Here is a 21,003-nt window from a genome sequence, read left to right on the forward strand (position 1 = left end):
CTGTTTATTGTGTACAATTCACACTTTGTTGACTCACCCAGTTTACTGTATCTCAGTATAACGATTGGAGGATCACTGAACAACTAAACTACTGCTAGTCATTGAAATGTTAATGAATGTGATTGATAATAAACATTTCAGCATCAGACAGAAAACTCAGAAAATGCTGTATATATATATTTGTCTGGTGGTGAATTATATGCTCATAGAAATAAGACATTGAACTGTGCTAGAGTAGCCTTTATTTGTCAGATATATATTACAGATAAATTCCTTCTTTGCATCAGAGATGATACAGTGCCAATGGAATACAGAGGGTTAAGGGCCTTGGTCAAAGGCCCAAGAGTGGCAGCTTGGTGATACCAGGGATTAAACTCCTGCCCTTCTGATCAGTAACCCAACACCTCAACCACTGAGTTATTATGTATTATTAGTATTATGCAACAGTAGTTTTGAGAAAGTAGTAATAATATTAATTAATTAATTAATTAGTAGTAATATTTAAGCACTTGTTTTGTAGTTGGTATTTGATTATGGAATTTAGTGGAAGTATTTGATTAGATATTTTATTACAGTAAGTCTGTTAAAAAGCACTTTCTACCAAAAGAACACAAATAACCAACTTAACAAATTAATCAATAATTAATAATACTATGAAAAAAGCATGAAACATTATTATTCTTTTTTTTTTTTACACATATATTTAGTGTTGCTCTTTTTTGTGTGACATATTTTGACATATTTTGATTTATTATAAAAAAAAAGAAAAATTCAAGTTTGACAGCTTGAAAAATGTTTATGTATGTTGGAACAGTATTGTTGTCATAATTAACATACAAAGGTTTTGTGGACAGGTGAGTCCAAATTAAAACATTTTTAGCTCTAAAAAAAGGTCTTATGTAAGATGGAGTTGAGAGGCAAAGATGTTACTCACACCCAAACAGTGCCACAGTCAAACATGGAGGTGGAGGCTAATGGTTTGGAATTGTTTTATAGCAAGGAAGGTTGGAGATGACAGGAACCAACATGGCTACCATTCCATACACAAACATTGTCTGGATTGTGTCTAATTGTAACCAATTTCACCAAACAATAAGATAATAACACAAAGCATATGTCAGCAAAACTTACAGAGCAAACAGATGATGGAGTGTTATCTAATCATTGAATGGCCTGCCCAATCACCAGACCTAAAATCCTACTTAACTGCTCTGGGGTGAACTGGATCAACAGGGCATGAAGAAATTTCTAACTAATGAAAACAACTAAATATTTGGAGAAACTAACTGTCCGGATACCAACTATGTTAAAAACTGTTATTCATGCTTTTCAATTAAATACATTTGAACATCTGTAACAACTGGTCAAAGTAAATCTTCATACTGTTAAATTGCCTAGTTTGTATACACAAAAGAGACATGCATGTGTTTGTCAAAAACCATAAAAGACTGTTTTCCAACTTTTGACTGGCAATGTAACAAATCAGCGGAGCAATCACATTTTCTTCATATTAAATGATGTGGAATTCAATAATAAATCATAAAAATGTTGTATAAAATTTCTATTTATTTAAAGCATAATAGTTGCAACAGAAATAATAATCTGGAATTACATTAATGACTATAAATTTGTTTTATTGTACCAGTTCCTGAAACCAAACATAAAGTGCCAAAAGGCAAAAAGAATGGTTGCATTTAGGTATAATTATTCTTGGCTTGTTATTTCTTTTTAGTATCTGGATTAGATCAGTTGAGCCTGTCTAGCCTTGAACCTGAATGTACAGTCAGTCTCTAATATGAATTGCCAGGATTCTTTCCCAGAACTGAAAATTTGTGCCATACAGCAGCTAAATCTTCTCAAATTTGCTCTCACTTCTCCTTATCAAGTTCGCATTATCAACCCAGGACAAGGTGTTAGATGATGTTTGGTTACACAGAAACATGAGCCGGAGCATTCCATTCTTTTTGCACACCATCTTCCTGCTTCAAACTGTTGCGGTTACAAATGAGTTACAGTCCGAAACTGACTCTTGGTGTTCTACAGCTAATGAAAACCCAAATTTCAGTATCTCAGAAAATTAAAATATTGTGAAAAAGTTCAATATAGGAAATTCATGGTGTCACACTCTAATCTGCTCATTAAATCCAAACACCTGCAAAGGTTTACTGAGCCTTTAAATAGTTTCTCAGTCTGGTTCAGGCTACACAATCATGGGGAAGACTGCTGACTTGACAGTTGTACAGAAGACGATCATTGACACCCTGCACATGGAGGGTAAGACACAAAAGGTCATCACTAAAGAAGCTGCTGTTCACAGAGAGCTGTAACCAAGCACATTAATGGAAAGTTGAATGGAAGGAAAAAATGTGGTAGAAGAAGGTGAAATGAAGCCCATTCAAGAATTTGGTGGGGATTCACAAAGAGTAGACTGCAGCTGGTGTCAGTGCTTCAAGAGCCACCATGCACAGACGTATCCATGAGCTACAACTGACTCATTCCTTGTGTCAAGCCACTCCTGAACCAGAGACAACGATAGAGATGTCTTACCTGGGCAAAGGACAAAAAGGACTGGACTGGAAAATTTTGCATTTCATTTTGAAATCAAGGTTCCAGAGTCTGGAGGAAGAGAGGAGAGGCACAGAATCCAAGTTGCTTGAAGTCCAGTGTTAAGTTTGCACAGTCAGTGGTGGTTTGGGGAGTCATGTCATCTGCTGGTGTTGGTCCATTGTGTTTGATCAAATCAAAGGTCAGCACAGCCATAGACCAGGAAGTTTTAGAGCACTTCATGCTTCCCTTTGCCGATCAGCTTTATGGAGATGCTGATTTAATTTTCCAGCAGGATTTGGCACCTGCCCACACTGCCAAAAGCACCAAAAGTTGGTTAAATGACCATTGTGTTGATGTGCTTGACTGGCCAGCAAACTCACCAGACCTGAACCCCATAGAGAATCTGTGGGTTATTGTCGAAAGGAAAATGAGAAACAAGAGACCAAAAAATGCAAATGAGCTGAAGGCCACTGTCAAAGATAACCTGGGCTACCACCTCAGCAGTGCCACAGTATACACAGTAAATGAGCATACTTTCCAGAAGGCCAACAATTCACTAAAAAACACTGTTTAGCAGTTTGTGGTTTTTTTGGAATTTCTTTTCGTTTACCACAGTTGTAAAGAGTTATTGTTTTGAGTTATCATAGCCTTCTTGTCAGCTTAAACTAGTCCGGGCATCCCTCATATGGCTTGTCTCATCAACAAAACAATTCTCCCTGCTATTCACTAGATATGCTACTTTTCCTCTCCCTCTCAAACCATGCCACATTCAAAAGTTTTCAGTTTCTTCATTAGCTGAAACTAATTTAAATTATATAAATGACTAGGGTTACAGGTGTTCCTATCCAGTTTTGTAAAATTGGTGTATGTCATCTGATTGCATACTTAAAACCTTTCACACATTTACTAATTATATCCAAGCAAACCTACATTTGTGATAAAAAGGAATCTGATTAGCTATCAAGGTAGAAACGTTTTTCCTGTGTTTTGCCTCAACAACTAATTTGAATTGCCTGTGTTCTAACAGTGCCTTACTTTGTACACTCTCACAACACCATAAAGTGTTTATAGTCATAATGCTCTGTACTCTTATATGAACAATCTTTACAATAATTGTTTTTGCTACACAATTAAATACATATTTTTTTTATGATGCACTGAGATTTTTTCATAATTTGCTGTCTAATTTCTTAATCATGATTTTATAAAAGGATTGCATTCTATTGGGAGGTTCTCAAGTCACCCAAATGATTAGCTATTGTCTAAAATTCATAGAATCTTTCAGAAAAGTCTCAGTGATGTATCAAATTTTTTACATCTAAAACCCAAGGACAATTTGCTCTCACATCCTACCAGATTACTATTGTGTTCACTACTCGTGGCTACAGCATTTAGTGTTTTGTGCTTTTTTCATGGCTCCCCAGTGACGACCCAAAGCCACTGAGAAAGCCGCATTGCAATTACAGTGTTATAATAATAATAACAGAGGATTTTGGCTTTGTTGTTGGTCCTGAGGGAATTGCAGCTGCCAGTAGTGTGTGGACTGGAAAATAGTCAAGGAATAGGCAGTTTCAGATAAACAGTTTTATTGCTGGGGTCCAATTATTCAGCTGCTTTTATTCAGAGGAGAACTTCTGAGGTTTGTACTTGGCTCAGGTTTTTTTTTCTATTTTTAATGGCATACAGAAATGAAACAGAATAGCCATTAGCGTGATCATTTATCAGTAAACAGCCATTTCTTAGATGATGATGGATGTTTGTAGAGTCATAGATGCACATTGTTCATTAACATCCATTCACTGCACAAGTACACCGATTTATTCATAACAAAAGGCTCTCCAAAGGCTTCAACTGGCTTTATTCCTAGTTTCTGTCAAACCACTTCTAAATGCCAGTGTTGGCTTTTTTTCCCTCTCCTGTTGCAGAGCTGAAGTCTACAGGCACGGCACATCACTTTGCCTTCTTGCTCAACTCTACTGACTACAGGGTTCTGCGCATGGACGAGGATCATGACCGCATGTATGTGGGAAGCAAAGACTACATCCTCTCCCTGGACCTAAATGACATCAACAAGGAGCCTCTTATAGTAAGCAGGAACATACTCATATTCTATCTTGAACTCTGAACACTAAAGTATTTAACCAAAAACAGACACAAGTATACGTTTAATTCAATACTTCTAAAGTATTAATTTGGCACTAAGACAGAATAGTCATTATCATGATCAATTTTAATCAGCTTATGTTGGATGGTCATAGCGTAATAAATGCATATAGTTTAACAATATCCTTACATTGCACACATACACGGATTTGTTCAAAACAAAAACGATTTGTGAAAGCTTCACCTGGCTTTATCTCTAGTTTCTGTTGATCCATTTAAATCAGTCTAAGAGCTCATGCTTAAAACATCTTTTTACATGCATCATCCAATTATAGGTTATGAAATGACAACTTTGGTCTTAACATTTAACATTAACATTTTCTCAGACCTGTTACCTGAACACATTAATCTCTGTAGAATATTTCATATATTTCACACACGAGCAGGTTAATCCAAATTTCCTGAAGATCATAATAAGAAAAATTTACTCGTTCTTTTTCATTTATTTTTAATATTGTGTATTGACTTACACTATCTAAAGTGCAGCCCTGGTACCCAAGATTTAGCTTGAAAGTTACAAATGTATGTATTCTAGAAAATTAAGTACATTAGTAAAACATCTCTGTCATTAGAAGAAGCTAGTTTGTCATTTTACTTCAGAACTTAACCCTGTTTCAGTCACTTAAGACCAAAGCAGGCCAGGAAACCCTGTGGAAAGTTTTATTATTTGGATGGTTAAATGCAATTCCCATCATTGTGAGCTTACGCTGTATGCATGACTGCAATAAAATCTCCATTAATACAATGTTTTATTGTAATAGCTTTCAGTATTCATTTTTTTCTCCCTCTTTTTTTAGATCCATTGGCCTGTGGCTCCTCTGAGGAAGAATGAGTGTGTTCTGTCAGGGAAGGACATCAATGTAAGTATCCACTTGTGTGTTGAAGTCGTTGATGCTCAGTCATCTTTTTATCATTTTTTTTTAATACCTTGTACACTCTTTGCACATAAAAGCAGAACTGAAAGGGACGTGAATTATTATTGTGGCAAAAGTTCTAAGACCACATGGGAGTTAAACATAAGGCCAGTCCAAGGGAAGCTTTAAACATTTCATGTGAAAACATAAAACATATCAGTAATACAAATGTGCATCAGGTTCCAAAAGTAGGTTTTCTTTCATAGTCAGATATTACAGCAAAACATAAGGTGTCAATAGTGAAGGTTTTGAAAACCTGAATGGAAAGAAAATTAAATATTGCATACACAAACCAAGGTTTTGTTTTAATTAAACCACTTGTTACTACTAAGAATGTTTGTGTAACAGAATTTATTGCCAACAGAACCTTTGTTACATTTGGATAGAAACACTCATTAAGTGAAATAATTGATCATAGTTGTGTGTTTATGTTGCTTTTAGGGCGAGTGTGGAAACTTCATCCGTTTGATTGAACCATGGAACCGGACTCACCTGTATGTATGTGGAACAGGAGCCTACAACCCCATTTGCACTTACGTGGACAGGGGTCAAAAATCACAGGTAATGCATCTGCCTCACAGATGACCTGCTGTAACCTCTGGGGTCATAAGGTCAAAACTTTCTTTCTTAGTCACAGAGTATAATAAAGGAATGCACTCTCACCCCAGATCCTAGATCAAACTAACCGTTTCTGACTCAACACCACTGAACCACACTGGACTGTGGCAGAATTTATGGTCAAAAAACATTTTTATTGGAGAATGTCTTCTACTGCAGGATTAGTCTCAATATTTTCCTAAAACTTAAGTCCATACTCTTGAAATGAATCTGTTCAGCCAAATATGGGGTTACACCCGTTTCTACATCATATTGGTATTTTTGGTTATTTTACGTAATTATTAAAGGTGAGCCAGTGAAATGACAGCGCCATCTTTCTTTATTTGAAGTATACTTCTTTGCTATTTTGTTGATTTTGTTTTGCAAATATATTTCATGTTGCAAATCATTAACCAATAATAAAGAATGTTAAGAAATAAAAATGGAACAATTTAATAGTTTGAAATACGATCATATCAATGGATATAATTGTATAAATATATTTAGAAATAACATCTATCACCTGCTTAATTACACATGAACAAGTAACATGTCACATGCGCAGCCTATCTAGAAAATGTAAGTCTTTGAGATTAAATGAAGCACCTAAGATGTGCTGATTTTCATCTTTTTTATTTTATTTCTGGTTAAATAATTACTCTAAGTAATAAAGCTTTTCTTGGTGCATCCTTTTTAACTGTAAAATATAAATTTATTTCATTTTGGCTGGCTGAGACGATCATTTGTTCATTTATCTATATTTCATTTACCAGTCTTCATAGATCTTTACATGTATAGTGCACTTGAATACAGCTGCACAATTTGGATGAGAATTCAAAGCGCAAGAAAATAATTCAAAGTGATTACTTGACTTAAGTCAGGCTTACATTATTCTTAGAATTTTACCATATATTCTATTTCTTTGGGCTATTTTCTTGCAATGAATGATCCTTTATTTAGTGTGAAAATTTTTTGTTTCTGTATTTAATTTATCTGCACTGTATATGTGCAGGCTTACACTCAAAACTGGCTTTTATACAGTCTTCAAAAAATATTAGTGCAAGACTATTACATTTTTTATTATTAATATTTATTTATTTATTTATTTATCTATCTGTTTTGGTATATACTGGTCATTTTGATTTCAAAATAAACATTAGACAACAAAATTTCAACTTTAATTTCATGATATTCGCATGTACATCTTAAACAACTTAGAACATTTCACCTTTGTTGGCATACAATTCAGGTGAGAAATGTAAAGAAACCTATTTACCTAAAATAAATAATTACAAACAAGTTCAATTAATGGTTGCATATATTTTGCTTGCAATAATTGCATCAAACTGCCTTCTTGCTTAAGTCACTTAACAATTTCTTTTAGTTGTTTGATTTTGGGGTCTTCTTTCTTCTGTTTTCAATTCACAAGGTAAAATGATGCTCACTTTTGGTTAAGGTCTGGTGATTGACTTTGCCAGTCAAAATCCTTTTTTTCTACATAATAAAAATTCTTTGTTTTGTATTCTCAATTTGTTTTGGATCATTGTCCTGCTGCATGATGAAGTACCTCCCAATTAGATTTTCTGTTGTATTTCAGTTGAAATTGGCAGACAGAATGTTTCTGTATTCATTCTGCCACTTCCACCATGAGTTACAACATCAGTAAAGATTAGTGAGCCCAATCCAGAAGTAGGATGCAAGCCTTAGCCATGACATAATGCTTTACAATGCTCAAATTGTGTGTGTTTTGGATCATAAGCAGATCCTTTCTTTCTCCACACAGATGTCTTTTTGTTAGTTTTTCTGATATCACTCTTTTTTTTATTAGCTTTCAATCAATATTTTTAAATTTTCTAATTTGTTTCTCACATCCAAATGTACGTATCAGTAAACGACAGCTATAATTCGGATCTATTAACACATATATTATATATCATATTTTGGACTCAAAACAAAATTTCTTCAGTCAATTGGTTAGGTGCCACAGACCTAGCCAGTGTCCTGATCAAATCATGTAATTTACTTTGTGTGGAAATCACACCTAGATGCTAAGGTTTTAGCAGATTTATTTAGTTTGCCACCACATCTGTTAAACTGGCTTCTTACCCAATTAAATGTTTTGGATTAAGGAATTTGCCTGGGCAAGAAAAAAATCAAATAAAATCTTTTTAGTAAAATATGAAACATGTAACTAGTTTCTTGAAGAAATCTCAAGAGAGAGATGTCATATAATGTTTTACACACAAAAACAAACTATACTGGGAGATTTTCATTTATTGTGTTTGGCCACGTGTAGTGGATTTTCCCAGACCGTGACAAACATGTCTGCATGCTGTGCATCTTACAGTGTAACAGTAAAATTCTAAAGTTTGACAAAGCATGAAATTAGTCAGCATGACACCATGTCTCTTTATTTTAACTAACTATGCTTCCCTGTCACTCTTAGACAAGAAGCTACAGTGTGAAGTGAAAGCTTAACACACTAACATTGCCTGTCTCATAGGCTTTGCTCCAGAATCAGAATCTTCGAGCAGGAGGCCGAACAAGTCGTGCAGCTGAACCCAGTGCCTCGCCTGAGCCTTATGCACCGAAGGTGGGACACAATATACCTGCTCAAGTGGAAAAAATATATTATCAAGATCTTTTTAAAGGATTTCTGTGTTTTCTTTTTTAATCTACATCTTAGGATCAGTTTAAAAGTTTTGTTTTTAATTTTATCAGCCATGTGGCATCCGTGTTAGTTTGGTGTGGTGGGAGAGAAGGGGATGAGTGTACACAGTGTAGCAGCTGTTCTTGGCTGCTGTTAAATGTGTCAGTGGGAAACATACATAAACAAGGGGGTAAAAAAATGCTGATTTTGGATGCCTCATCCTGTCAGATTTGCCTACACATGCCCAAACAGTGGCGTTAGAGACAGTGTATAAAAAGCAAACCCTCCCGACACCCACTGATTGTAGGTTATTACAACAGCAAAGAGATGAGTCAGCCAAAAAATTAATCTAGGTTAAGTGTTAAATTTAAAGCCTGCTTGTAAAGTGTCACAGCTGAGCAAATCCCAAACGGGGGCATGTTCCCCTTATTCAAGGGTGCAACATAATGGATGATTTGTCGAGACATGAATTTCATGCATGGTACCTGTCGAACTGGAGATTCACACTGAAATCTGCGTTTATCTAACTGTCGTACATGCATCGCATTCACAACAGATTCTAATCTTATTTTACTGGAACTTCCATTCTGACAGCTGTTTGAATCGTGCAACGTACAGATAAATCTTTATTTACCTCATGGGGAGTGTACTTCAAAGGCAGAGCCTGTTAGATTGCACTTCGATAGACAAAATTTTGTTTTGACTTCACCAAGATCTCGTGCTAAAACCAGGATGTTGTGGCAGGTGGGAAACCTGCTCATCTTTTCATATACACATTCAAAAAGTAGAGTTTAACAGAAAAATGAAAGTGCTTCTTGTGCTTATTAGTTTGATGAAACGATGTATGTATAGTCCAAACAAATGTTGTCTACTGAAAATGTAACAGTTTTGAATAGAACATTTTTGACATGCATTTTGCCTTCGTACAAAATATTTTTGGTTTATTAGAATGACCATTATTAATTCAAGAAGCATGGGAAATTGCTTTAAAAAACTGGGTTTTTTAATGGATAAGCTTGTCTTTGGCTGGCTTGTGACAGCTCCATATGTAAACTAATCCTTTTATCTGCTGGTGAGGAATCATAACAATTCTGCAACTGATTGTTTTGTATTAACTGTATGGATTGTGGTTAGTGAATTGTATCCTGCCCATTATGCCCAATATGAAAGCATTTTGTAGTGATTGAGTAATGCATGCATCGTGGCTATATGCAACACAAGAAACTCTGAACTATTGATGCTTTTGTTTTTCACCCTGTCCATTAGAATCCAAAAATTCCTGTGGCAGCAAAAATTCAGTGAGAAGTTACACTTTTGACATAAATCATTATGTTATAGGTTTTGACCTGCTGACAGTGTGAAAACCAGGAAAGCTTTAGGACACTAAGATAATCAATAATGTTTTTTTCTAATGTACACTGCAGACTCATTAATGTGGACTCTGCATGTTTCCCCCATATTCCAGGAATACATCTTTCGTCTGGAGCCGGGTAAAGTGGATTCTGGAAAGGGAAAATGCCCATTCGACCCCAAATTGAACAGTGTGTCTGCGCTGATCAGTAAGGACCTTGGGAACATATCTGCCCATTACATTTTTTTCGTTATCCAGAAATAAAGCTGTTTACTCATATACTGTAGCTTAAATCACGCAAATGAGCCTGGTAATTCATTCATTCCCTGTGGGATGTAGTTAGAACGTCTTTAATGCTTGTGCATCCCTTTCCGCCTCCTCTTTTTTTTGTTGGTCCCTTTGTGTCTTTGGACAGATGGCCAGCTCTACGCTGGAGTGTACATCGATTTTATGGGAACCGACTCTGCCATTTTCCGTACGCTAGGAAAACACACGGCCATGAGGACTGACCAGTACAACTCACGCTGGCTCAATGGTATGCACATAGCTCGCTGAAACACATACCAAAGGTTGATTGAACCTACTATTGCCCTGAGCATTATGTGTTTGGCATGATCTCTTTTCATAACCAGAACACATTTTATTTTGCCAATATATTATGTGATCAGGAATATAGCAGTATTTGTCTCTGTGTTTAGTGAAAATGATATACAAGATAGACATAGTCTATATAGTTCTGGTTGTGACATTTTTGTTGTCCTTCTACAGGTAATTCAACAAAAAGTCATTTTTTTCTTTTATAAAATTGGTTATCTAAAATCAAATATTATATGGTGTTACTATAAATGAAACCTGTTCTTTCTTGTAATTTTCTCCATATCCATTTCTCTTAGATCCCACATTTGTTCATGCACAGCTCATACCAGACAGTGCGGAGAAGAATGACGACAAATTGTACTTTTTCTTTCGTGAGAAGGCTTCAGAGATGGGCCAAACCCCCATGACTCAATCCAGAATTGGCAGGATCTGTTTGGTGAGCTACACATACCTACACATGCATACATTGTACGCTGTATACAAACAGGCACATTCTGCATAATAGGCACTTTTTCTGCAATAAGCAGTTATTCATGGACCCCCCCCACAAATTTAACTACAGTATTCATATCCTGAATGAGCAACTCATATCCAAAGTAATTCACACCTGTATAATGAGTCCTAAAGTGATAGTTATCCATGGTCATGTTTATCAGCTATATTGTAATAATGAATCTTATTCTTATTTCCACAAATCCATTCTTTCCCGCTTGAATGTTTGTAACGTGTGGGTAGTTGTTGGCTGCTGGTCACTGGGCATTGCCATGTCTCATTATTGGAGTTGGCAGCTATCCATAGCAGATGGGTCTAAGCAGTGCTCAGAGGCAATGTTTACAACCATACCCCACCCCGCCCATGCAACCCACACATATACTACACTGAGTGTGAGAGAATCCTATATTAAACCCTTTGTCTTGTTTTTAAGATTAGTCGAAACACAAATGTCTGGTTGATCTTCGTTTATGGAGCCAGATTACTCTATGAAGTCTTTGACCCAGATTTTATAAATAGAAAAATGGATGCAAATCCATTGTTTTTTAGGGAAGTATTGAGATTTAAAAAGCTATTATAACATTTCACATGCATATACAGTTCAGTGGAGTCCAAAAATCTGTGGCCACCAGTAAAGGGTTTAGGGTTGAGAAAATCTCACCTTTTGTATGAAGGATTTAAAAAAACAACAAGATTTTAGTTTCAATACAATTTAAAATAAATCCCAGATTTTTTGTGTGCGATTTGAAGCATAACACCAAAAGCACAACTTCAATGTCTTTATATCAGACGCTTCTGTGTAACTAAACGCAGTTGTCGGTTCTGTGAATTATGCAGAATGGCATTATCTGAGACCGAAAACACAGATATATTATATAATTGAATTGCAAATAGTACAAAACCACATTTTAAGATTCTACACAGATGTCAAATATTTTTACCAATAGCTTATGAATATTACCTTGTGCCTTTACAGAATGATGATGGAGGTCACTGTTGTTTGGTAAACAAGTGGAGCACTTTCCTGAAAGCTCGACTAATCTGCTCCGTTACCGGGGCTGACGGCATTGAGACGCACTTCGACGAGCTCCGTAAGTGTGTATTTTTTATTTTTCATTTCAAAGTGATTGGTTTGCTTTGATCAATTGCTCTTGGTTTTTATGTTTTTATTCATATCAGATTCTCAATTTAATAAGATATAAACCCCACATTTCAGTAAACATTAAAAAATAAAAATTTGCTTATAAGATACACAATCTAGATCAGGGGTCACCAACATGGCACCCGCAAGGACCACATGAGTCGCCTGTGGGCCTTTTCTAAAAATAGCTCACCATAGCGCCACTTACCAGTGAGCTGCATCTCATTTTTTTTGTTGCTATTCTTTTTTAAATCACACTTGCATTGGTGTGAATTTGAAAATGACAATATTAAAATATAGATGACTAGATATAGATGAATATCATTAATTGTTAATAATAACATAAAATTAAAGGTAAATTGAGCAAATCTGTTATTTCAGAAGTGTGTCTCAATCTGGTAGCCCTTCACATTAATCGAAGTAGCTTTGAGTTTCAAAAAGGTTGGTGACCCCTGATCTAGATAAACCCACCCAAAAACCCATTTTTAAAGGGTGGGCTTACAAGGAATTAATTAAATGTGGTAGATGTGTTGCTGTGTCATCCAATCAAACATATTGACTTGTTTATCATGCTATATGATTAGCTTTTACTTTGAATTTTCTCCAATATTTTTGTGCTAAAAGATTTGTCTGGATGCTGTCTGGAATAGATTTAAGACATGAAAACTGCAGATTTTGCATTTGTAAAAAAAAAAAAAAAAAAAAAAGTGTCTCAGCCAACAATTAACATGTTTTGGTAGGGCTAAAGTGGATTTAAAAATATGTTCCTGTGGCAGCAGACCTTGAGTCACACTCCCCCTGCGAGGCTGCTCCATTATTGCAGATGCAAAAAATAACAGCTGGAAAAAATTGGTTTATAACAATCACATTTGGAATATAGCAACAAAACTCCAAAACTCTTACAGTTGATTAGCATACCATTTATGCTTAAATAAAAAATAGAATAGGATCATTTGCATGCTTTGAGCTTTTCTATCAGTCTATTCTTCTCTGGGCTTGTTTTATTAGTCATTTTCACATTCATTGTCATGATAGTCATCATCACGTCTTTTTTATAAAGCGCATCAGTAAAACAAATGTTTTAAGAAAATTTTTGGTGAAGTTTATATATATATATATATATATATATATATATATATATATATATATATATATATATATAGAGAGAGAGAGAGAGAGAGAGAGAGAGAGAGAGAGAAGAAAGGACCACTTGAGTAATTGTGTGTTGTGTTGCAGATTTTAAATTAGGCTCTTTTATATTTATTTCTTCGTATAAATTAATATATAATATCCTTTCTATTTTTGTGTGTGTGTGAAGTTGGTGTCAATTTATGGTTCTCCAGAGAATTAAAGCCTGAGAGAAAAGCTCAGTTACAGTTCATTTCTGTAAAACGTTCTAGCTGGATTGACTGCAATAGCTCTCCAGAGTTTACTATTTGGAAACAGTCATTTCTGTTCTTTTTTTCTCATGATGAAGTGCTTCTTTTTCTTTCAAGTTAAGTACTGGAAGTCAAATAACAGGCCAAATGGGTTTCCAATGTCAGAAAGAAATCCCTTGAGTAATCCACATTCATTTAAAAAAGTCAACCCAAAATATTAAAATATACTTTGGAAAGCTGGGCATAGACATGAAAAAGCATGGGCCTTCTTTACACAAGTGTCTTTAAGTGTGGATGCCATTTGTATGTGCTGTTTCCTGTGAATGTGTATATGACTGTGTGAATCTGTGAATGTATTACTTAGCCAGGCTTGCCAGAAGGTAAGGGAGTCTTGCCCAGCGTATGATTGACAGGGTGAAACAGAAGTGGGCAATAAATTCAGCAGAAACAACCAGTCTTCCTCTCTTTAGCCACAATTGAATCCAAATGTGTGAAGCATGGATTTTTTTATCACTTCTGCAGGCTCTACAAAATGGTGAAGTGGTTGCTCCGGGCCCGGTTCATTTCAGTTATCACATTCCATACAGACTTTTCTTTTCCTCCTCCCTCATCATGGCCTCTGGCTTTCCTCCTTGCTGGTGTTTATTCTAATTCTGTGATTGTGTGGAAGGAATTCACTCCTGAAAAGTCCGTTTGACCTCGTGTTTTACCAAGTCGTCTCAGGGCCAGCCAGGATTTTATGGCTGTTTGCCTTTTCTAGGATGCGTTAGCAAGAGTGCCGCATCATATCATGAGCCGAGAGCTTTCAATGTGTTAATGATTCATTTGTGTCTGATTATCCATGACAGTCTATAAGTGGTCATCTCCTACCTTGTCTGTCATATGCGCTTGATGGAATGTCTCAATCTTCTGACTCTTCTTTTTCGTATTTGTACATTTGCCCAGTATACAGCCCTTCCTTTAGAAGCGAATAAATGTGGATTGTCTGGTACAGTGTGCCTTTAACACATTATCTAGATAAAATTTACAACACATTATAATTCATTACATAAGTTACATAAATAGCATAATAGTGATCTGACCACAAAAAGATCAATAAAGTAAATAAAAAAATAGGTCTTTAGTAAAGTTACTGCATTTGAGATTCTTGGTTAATCTTAGACCTGTATGTTACCTACCTATCCCCTCCCCTCATATGTCTTTCTCTTTTTTCTAAGACTCTTTCCTTCTCTTTTTCTCTGGCATTTTACAATCCTATAGTACTCAAGCATGTCCAGCAGTGTGTTCTTCTCCCTCTTGTCATATTAACCTCTTTTTCATTTTGGCTCAGGGCACTGTCTATAGCCTTCTGGGCCTAATTTACTGCTTCTATGTGTGCAGGAGAGTTGGAGGGAGAATATATGAACTTTATGAGAACTTTATAGTGCTTTTTTAATTTCACATGTGGTTTTCAGCTCTTTCCTCTGTAGACACATTTGGCAGTATTGATCCATATCTAATCGCACAACACCTTATACTAAGCCTGTGCACTTTTGCAGGGGATGTGTTTATTCAGAAGACTCAAGATACCAAGAATCCTGTCATCTATGGAGTCTTTTCAGTGTCTGGGTAAGTATCAGTGTATGTAGAATACAGTCGTTGCTTGTTATAATGCCACTGGGTGATCAGAATTATCAGATTGGCAGGAGAATATGAGCTCTGCTTTTCCTTCATATCCCAGCTGCCACGACTGCAGATTTACCGCAAATGTTTCCAATCTAATATGATTTGGCAGACTTCAAACAATAGAAGCAGGTTTATAAGGAAATGGTTAACCTGTCAACAAGAGGAACAGAATATTGTTCCTTGTATGTTATATCAGAGCAATCAGTGTAATGAATGATGTTGGATTTCAGCACAGCGCACAGAGGCCTCTAATGGGAACAGTAGGCAGTTTTAGCAAGGTTCAAATACGAACTATATAAATATACACCGAATAACAGGGATCAGCGTTGGAGAGTTTATTTGCAAGTCTTTCCATTTTAGATTAAATCAATGATGCCTCCAGGTTTTGTCTAAGCTTTGTAAAGCCAAATGCACACTGCTACATGGTAATGAAAAATGTGTTGTCTTTCTGCTGCAGGGCAGGAGTGCTTTCACAGCTCGCTTTGTTCTCTCTCTCTCTCGCTCTCTCTCTTTCTCTCTCTCTCTCTCTCTCTCTCTTTTTCTCTCTGTTCCATAATGATAATGTGTACCTTTATATATTTGTGTGAATAAGATCACAAAAGAATGGGTATGAGTGAGGAATATACATAAAACTTTAATAGCTCAGAATGATTTATAATGAGTCTTTAACGCTTTCCTCTCCAGATCAGTGTTTAAGGGTTCAGCCATATGTGTGTATTCCATGGCTGATGTACGTATGGTCTTCAATGGCCCCTTTGCCCACAAGGAAGGTCCAAACTACCAGTGGATAGCCTACCAGGGGAAAATCCCCTACCCTCGGCCTGGCACGGTAAGCGTCTCTTTATTTCTCTCACAATTCAACACACAGAGACAGTCCAACAAACCCTATTATGTGTTTTAATACAGCTTTCCAGTTTAGTGTAAGAGCTTGCCAACTATTGTAGGGAAAATAAAATTCCTAGTCCTTTTCTCAAAGGTTGCCCTTGTTTTTTCCCACGTTTGTCATGTACTTCTTTTTCGCTCTATTTGTTGTCTATTTTGTTTACACATCCTTCATCATCTGTCCCTGAGCATTGTATAATAAGAATTAGGAAATTATGTTTATCTCGATAAATTGACAGTGACCTTTTTCTGTTGACAGCTGTTTAAATTTGCAGGGCCACACATGATCTTTAATGAGAGAATACATTTCTGGAGATGTCCGTGAGAAATTTTGGCTTATTAAAAGCAGCCTGGGAACATAGGGGGGGAGAAGCGTGTCTCTGAATGCATCATTAAGGCAAAAGTAGGAGCACTGATTGGAAATGGTGACTTGTCCTACCATCTACAAGCATATGGTAGTACGCAGGCGGATTTGAGAGAGAAAGCCTGTGGGTGTAGTGTTATTTGCTCGCAGTCTCAACACAATTTACTACCAAGTTTTTATAGGACTGTCTCAGTGAGAGACATGTATTCTCATGAGAGATCAAGCCAGGCTGTTTGAGACTAAATGAGTCTTGTTAGGCTTTGCTACCTGTCTACCACAGGTCTGGGTTTGAACAGCATTTATGTGATTCTAGCCTGAACTCACTTGTGACAAATTATAAGTAACTTTTATTGAAAAAATTTAAGTAACTTTTATTGCGCTATATCTTAGCAGTAAAAGCATATGCACATTAATGTGCAATTCCACAGATATTCTACATTTTTATTATATTAACCATTATTTTTGATCTTTTTCTTTGTTCTTTTGCACTGGTTTTTCGATAACGTTTTTTGTACTCTACATAATTTGAAGCATATTTGTCTGCTTCAAGAATGCAGTTTCCCTGCACATTTGCTAATATATATCTACTATATTTGTTCTGATTTATGTAAATGTAAAAGAAGGCCACAAATATAAGCACAATATAGTATACAATCCACTAAGTGTTTGTGTTCTCAACTCAGTGCCCAGGAGGGACATTCACTCCCAACATGAAATCCACTAAAGATTACCCAGACGAGGTTATCAACTTTATGCGGAACCACCCCACCATGTACAACGCTGTGTATCCGGTGCACAAGCGCCCCCTGGTGATGCGCACCAACGTTGATTACGAGTTCACCACTATCACTGTGGACCAAGTTGCAGCAGCAGATGGGAGTTACGAGGTGCTGTTCTTAGGAACAGGTGAGAGAAATGTTGTTTTTTAAATGTAGCATGTTTGGTTGGTGCCAGACGGGCTGCATTGAGTATTTTAGAAACTGCTGATCTCCTGGGAATTTTGATTTTGATGCGAGAGGTCAGAGGAATATAGCCAGACTAGTTTGAGCTGACAGGAAGTCTACAGTGACTCAAATAAGCTCTTTTTACAACCATGCTGAGCAGAAGAGCATCTTAGAATGCACAGCATGTCAAACGTCCTGGCAAGTCCAAATCAGGTCCCACTCCTGTCAGCTAAGACTAGGAATAATAAACTAATATTTTCTATAGTTTATACATTTTATTTATCTACTTTATTTTTTATCCTTAAATTATATTCCTTTTTTATGCTTAAATGTTGGAAAGTTTGAATACAAGTAGCACAGACTCAAACTAGGAAATCTTCTCTCATCAACAAGACATTCCTACTTATACAGGATGTAATTTGTTTTTCCTGACAGTTTTGTGCAAACTCTAGAAACTATTGTGTACAAAAATATCAGGACATCCTCTAGCACAAACAACCATGTCATAGTCAAAGTCACTAAGATCACACTTTTCCCCCATTCTGAATTTGATGTTATGCAGTGTGCTGCCGCCACATGATTGAACAATTGTAAGAATGAGTCACTGACTGTATCTAAACCTTAAAAAAAAAAATTTTTAATCTTGTATTGTAATGAAAAATGAAACAATATTGTCATGCCATAAGATTACACTTTCAGTATGACTTAGATATAGACTCTTGTCTCTTGTTTGACTTTCTTTAGTTATTGTCTGTTCATGCTAATGCTCACCTTTGTTTCACATTTTAAGTTCGTACCAGGTTATGTTTAATCTATACAGTGCATATTCACAGCGCTTCACTTTTTCCACATTTTGTTATGCTACAGCCTCATTCCAAAATGGATTAAATTCATTTTCCTAAAAATTCTATAAACAATACCCCATAATGACAACGTGAAAGAAGATTGTTTGAAATCTTGCAAATTAATTAAGAAAAAAAAATCACCAGAAGAACAACCATCTCTGCAGCAATCTACCAATCAGGCCTGTATGGTAACATGGCCATGATAGCCTGCCTGGCTAAGAGGCACCTGAATGAGACCATGAGAATCAAAGATTAAACGTTATGGCCTGAATGCCAGGTGTCATGTCTGAAGCAAACCAGGCACTGCTCATCACCTGGCCAATACCATCCCTACAGTAAAGCATGGTGGTGATATATATATATATATATATATATATATATATATATATATATATATATATATATATATATATATATATATATATATATATATATGGGACAACTCTGTGAATGTCCATGAGTGGCCCAGCCAGAGCCCAGACTTGAACCCGATTGAGCATCTCTGGAGATCTGAAAATGGGTGTGCACCAACACTCCCCATCCAACCTGATAGAACTTTAGAGGTTCTGTACACCCAAAAATATGTAAAAAAAATTGTTTATTTTTAATATTTGCAATAATTTTTAACAAACTTCTTTCACATTATTGTTATAGGGTATTGTTTATAGGATTTTGAGAAAAATAATGAATTTAATTCATTTTGGAATAAGGCTGTAACAACAAAATGTGGAAAAAGTGAAGCGCTGTGAATAATTTCCGGATGCACTGTAAAAGTGCACTGTGTTAAATGATTTTTGCACTTGCATATGGCATCAGGTTACCACCACTATTATTATTAATATAGTATTATTATATTCGATTACAAAAAACTTTTGTTGTCATTGTGCAAAATACATGTACAGAGCCAATTACTTATGACATTGTTAATATTTGAATTTATCATCTAAAAGTTTTACAGTCTAAAAGCCACTATGTCGTTATATGATGAGTGTTGTTTTGTTCCACCGCAGACAAAGGGACAGTGCAGAAGGTCATTGTTCTACCTCGAGATGATCTACAGACTGAGGAACTAGTTCTGGAGGAAGTGGAGGTCTTTAGGGTGAGTAATCACCTTCATTTTTTTACTTTACACATACCTTATTTTATATTCTAAGATCACAGACAAGATGATAACTTTATTACTTCATACTGTAGGTTCCAACACCAATAACCACAATGAAGATTTCTCCAAAACGAGTAAGTACAAACTTTCTTGTTAAGACTGTGATATCAGATCATTCCTGTAGATTAACTTTTCATCTCTTTTATGTTAAAATTAACCTATTTTATATTGAGAGTATATATTGTGTAGATTTTTTTCCTCAAAAAGCCCATGCACTAACAAAATCAATAAGAGATTTATTGAATGGCAGGACTTGATAAAGCAAGATATAAGTTCAATTTGTAATTACAAGAAATCACACGTGAGTTAATGATTGAGTTGGAGTAGAGACAAAATTAAAATTAACTAGCATGTGTGTGTTCTGATTTTTACAGCAACAGCTGTATGTGAGTTCAGCAGTGGGAGTGACTCACTTGGCATTACACAGATGTGATGTGTACGGTGAGGGTTGTGCAGACTGCTGCCTCGCCCGTGACCCTTATTGTGCTTGGGATGGCAAGTCCTGCTCCCGCTACTCCAATAACCACAAGAGGTGAGAAGGATGTGTGTGTGCCACATACCTTTTTTACTGCAGTGTTGCTGTAAGGTTTTAAGGGTTTTTTTGTATAAACCTTATAACCTTATATTCAATCTGTCCACATTTATATTTAGTATAATTATTCTATGAACATATTCAAATGATTTTCCATAAGAAATGTGTAAATAGGTGTAAAAATAATTACAGCTTAACTGTCAAAAATGCTATGTTAGCATTTTTAGATGTTCACTAATTATGAAAATGATGTTCTGCTCTGCTAGGCGCAGTCGAAGGCAAGACGTGAAGTACGGCAACCCGATTAGACAGTGCAGAGGTTACAACTCTAATGGTGAGAAATGAATTAAGAGCAGCAGTATGATTTACACTATGTAGCAATAGTGTAAAGACTTCACTGCGTTTAGACACTTAGTTCTACTTACATGTTTTTTCCCAGCCAACCGAAACACCCTGGAGGCAGTGCAGTATGGAGTGGAAGGAAGCACTGCATTCCTGGAGTGCCAGGCCAGGTCTCCGCACGTATCAATCAAATGGCATTTTCAGAAGGAGAACAGTGACAGGAGACGAGAGGTTTGTAGCGATTCCCATCACATGCATGTTTTAAAGGGTTATGGTTGGTCATATGCTTCTGGAGGATTTGGTTACTTTCCAATTTGCAAAGTAATATATTTGTGTTTTGCATTAGTCAAGTTCAACTTGCTCTTGTGACCAAAACATACACCCCACCCTATATTTAATCCAGTTTGAAATCCATCAAAATCACACATTTAGCAAA

At 36.0% G+C, this 21,003-nt stretch overlaps 1 protein-coding gene across 2 annotated transcripts in view; it reads left to right on the forward strand.

Moving 5' to 3' along the window:
- sema3fa (sema domain, immunoglobulin domain (Ig), short basic domain, secreted, (semaphorin) 3Fa) overlaps positions 1–21,003 on the forward strand; it is a 49,772-nt gene that overhangs the window by 26,044 nt on the left and 2,725 nt on the right. For both annotated transcript variants that reach the window (XM_046850103.1, XM_046850111.1), the window contains exons 3-18: positions 4,473–4,633; positions 5,508–5,570; positions 6,066–6,185; positions 8,725–8,814; positions 10,337–10,430; positions 10,638–10,757; positions 11,116–11,255; positions 12,288–12,402; positions 15,370–15,439; positions 16,181–16,325; positions 17,426–17,648; positions 19,542–19,630; positions 19,726–19,767; positions 20,068–20,225; positions 20,492–20,559; positions 20,665–20,798. In XM_046850103.1, the coding sequence (XP_046706059.1) occupies positions 4,473–4,633; positions 5,508–5,570; positions 6,066–6,185; positions 8,725–8,814; positions 10,337–10,430; positions 10,638–10,757; positions 11,116–11,255; positions 12,288–12,402; positions 15,370–15,439; positions 16,181–16,325; positions 17,426–17,648; positions 19,542–19,630; positions 19,726–19,767; positions 20,068–20,225; positions 20,492–20,559; positions 20,665–20,798 (1,832 nt within the window). The remainder of the gene's footprint in view (positions 1–4,472; positions 4,634–5,507; positions 5,571–6,065; positions 6,186–8,724; positions 8,815–10,336; positions 10,431–10,637; positions 10,758–11,115; positions 11,256–12,287; positions 12,403–15,369; positions 15,440–16,180; positions 16,326–17,425; positions 17,649–19,541; positions 19,631–19,725; positions 19,768–20,067; positions 20,226–20,491; positions 20,560–20,664; positions 20,799–21,003) is intronic.

Source organism: Silurus meridionalis, chromosome 1, assembly GCF_014805685.1.
Source record: "Silurus meridionalis isolate SWU-2019-XX chromosome 1, ASM1480568v1, whole genome shotgun sequence".
In the NCBI taxonomy this organism is placed as follows: domain Eukaryota; kingdom Metazoa; phylum Chordata; class Actinopteri; order Siluriformes; family Siluridae; genus Silurus; species Silurus meridionalis.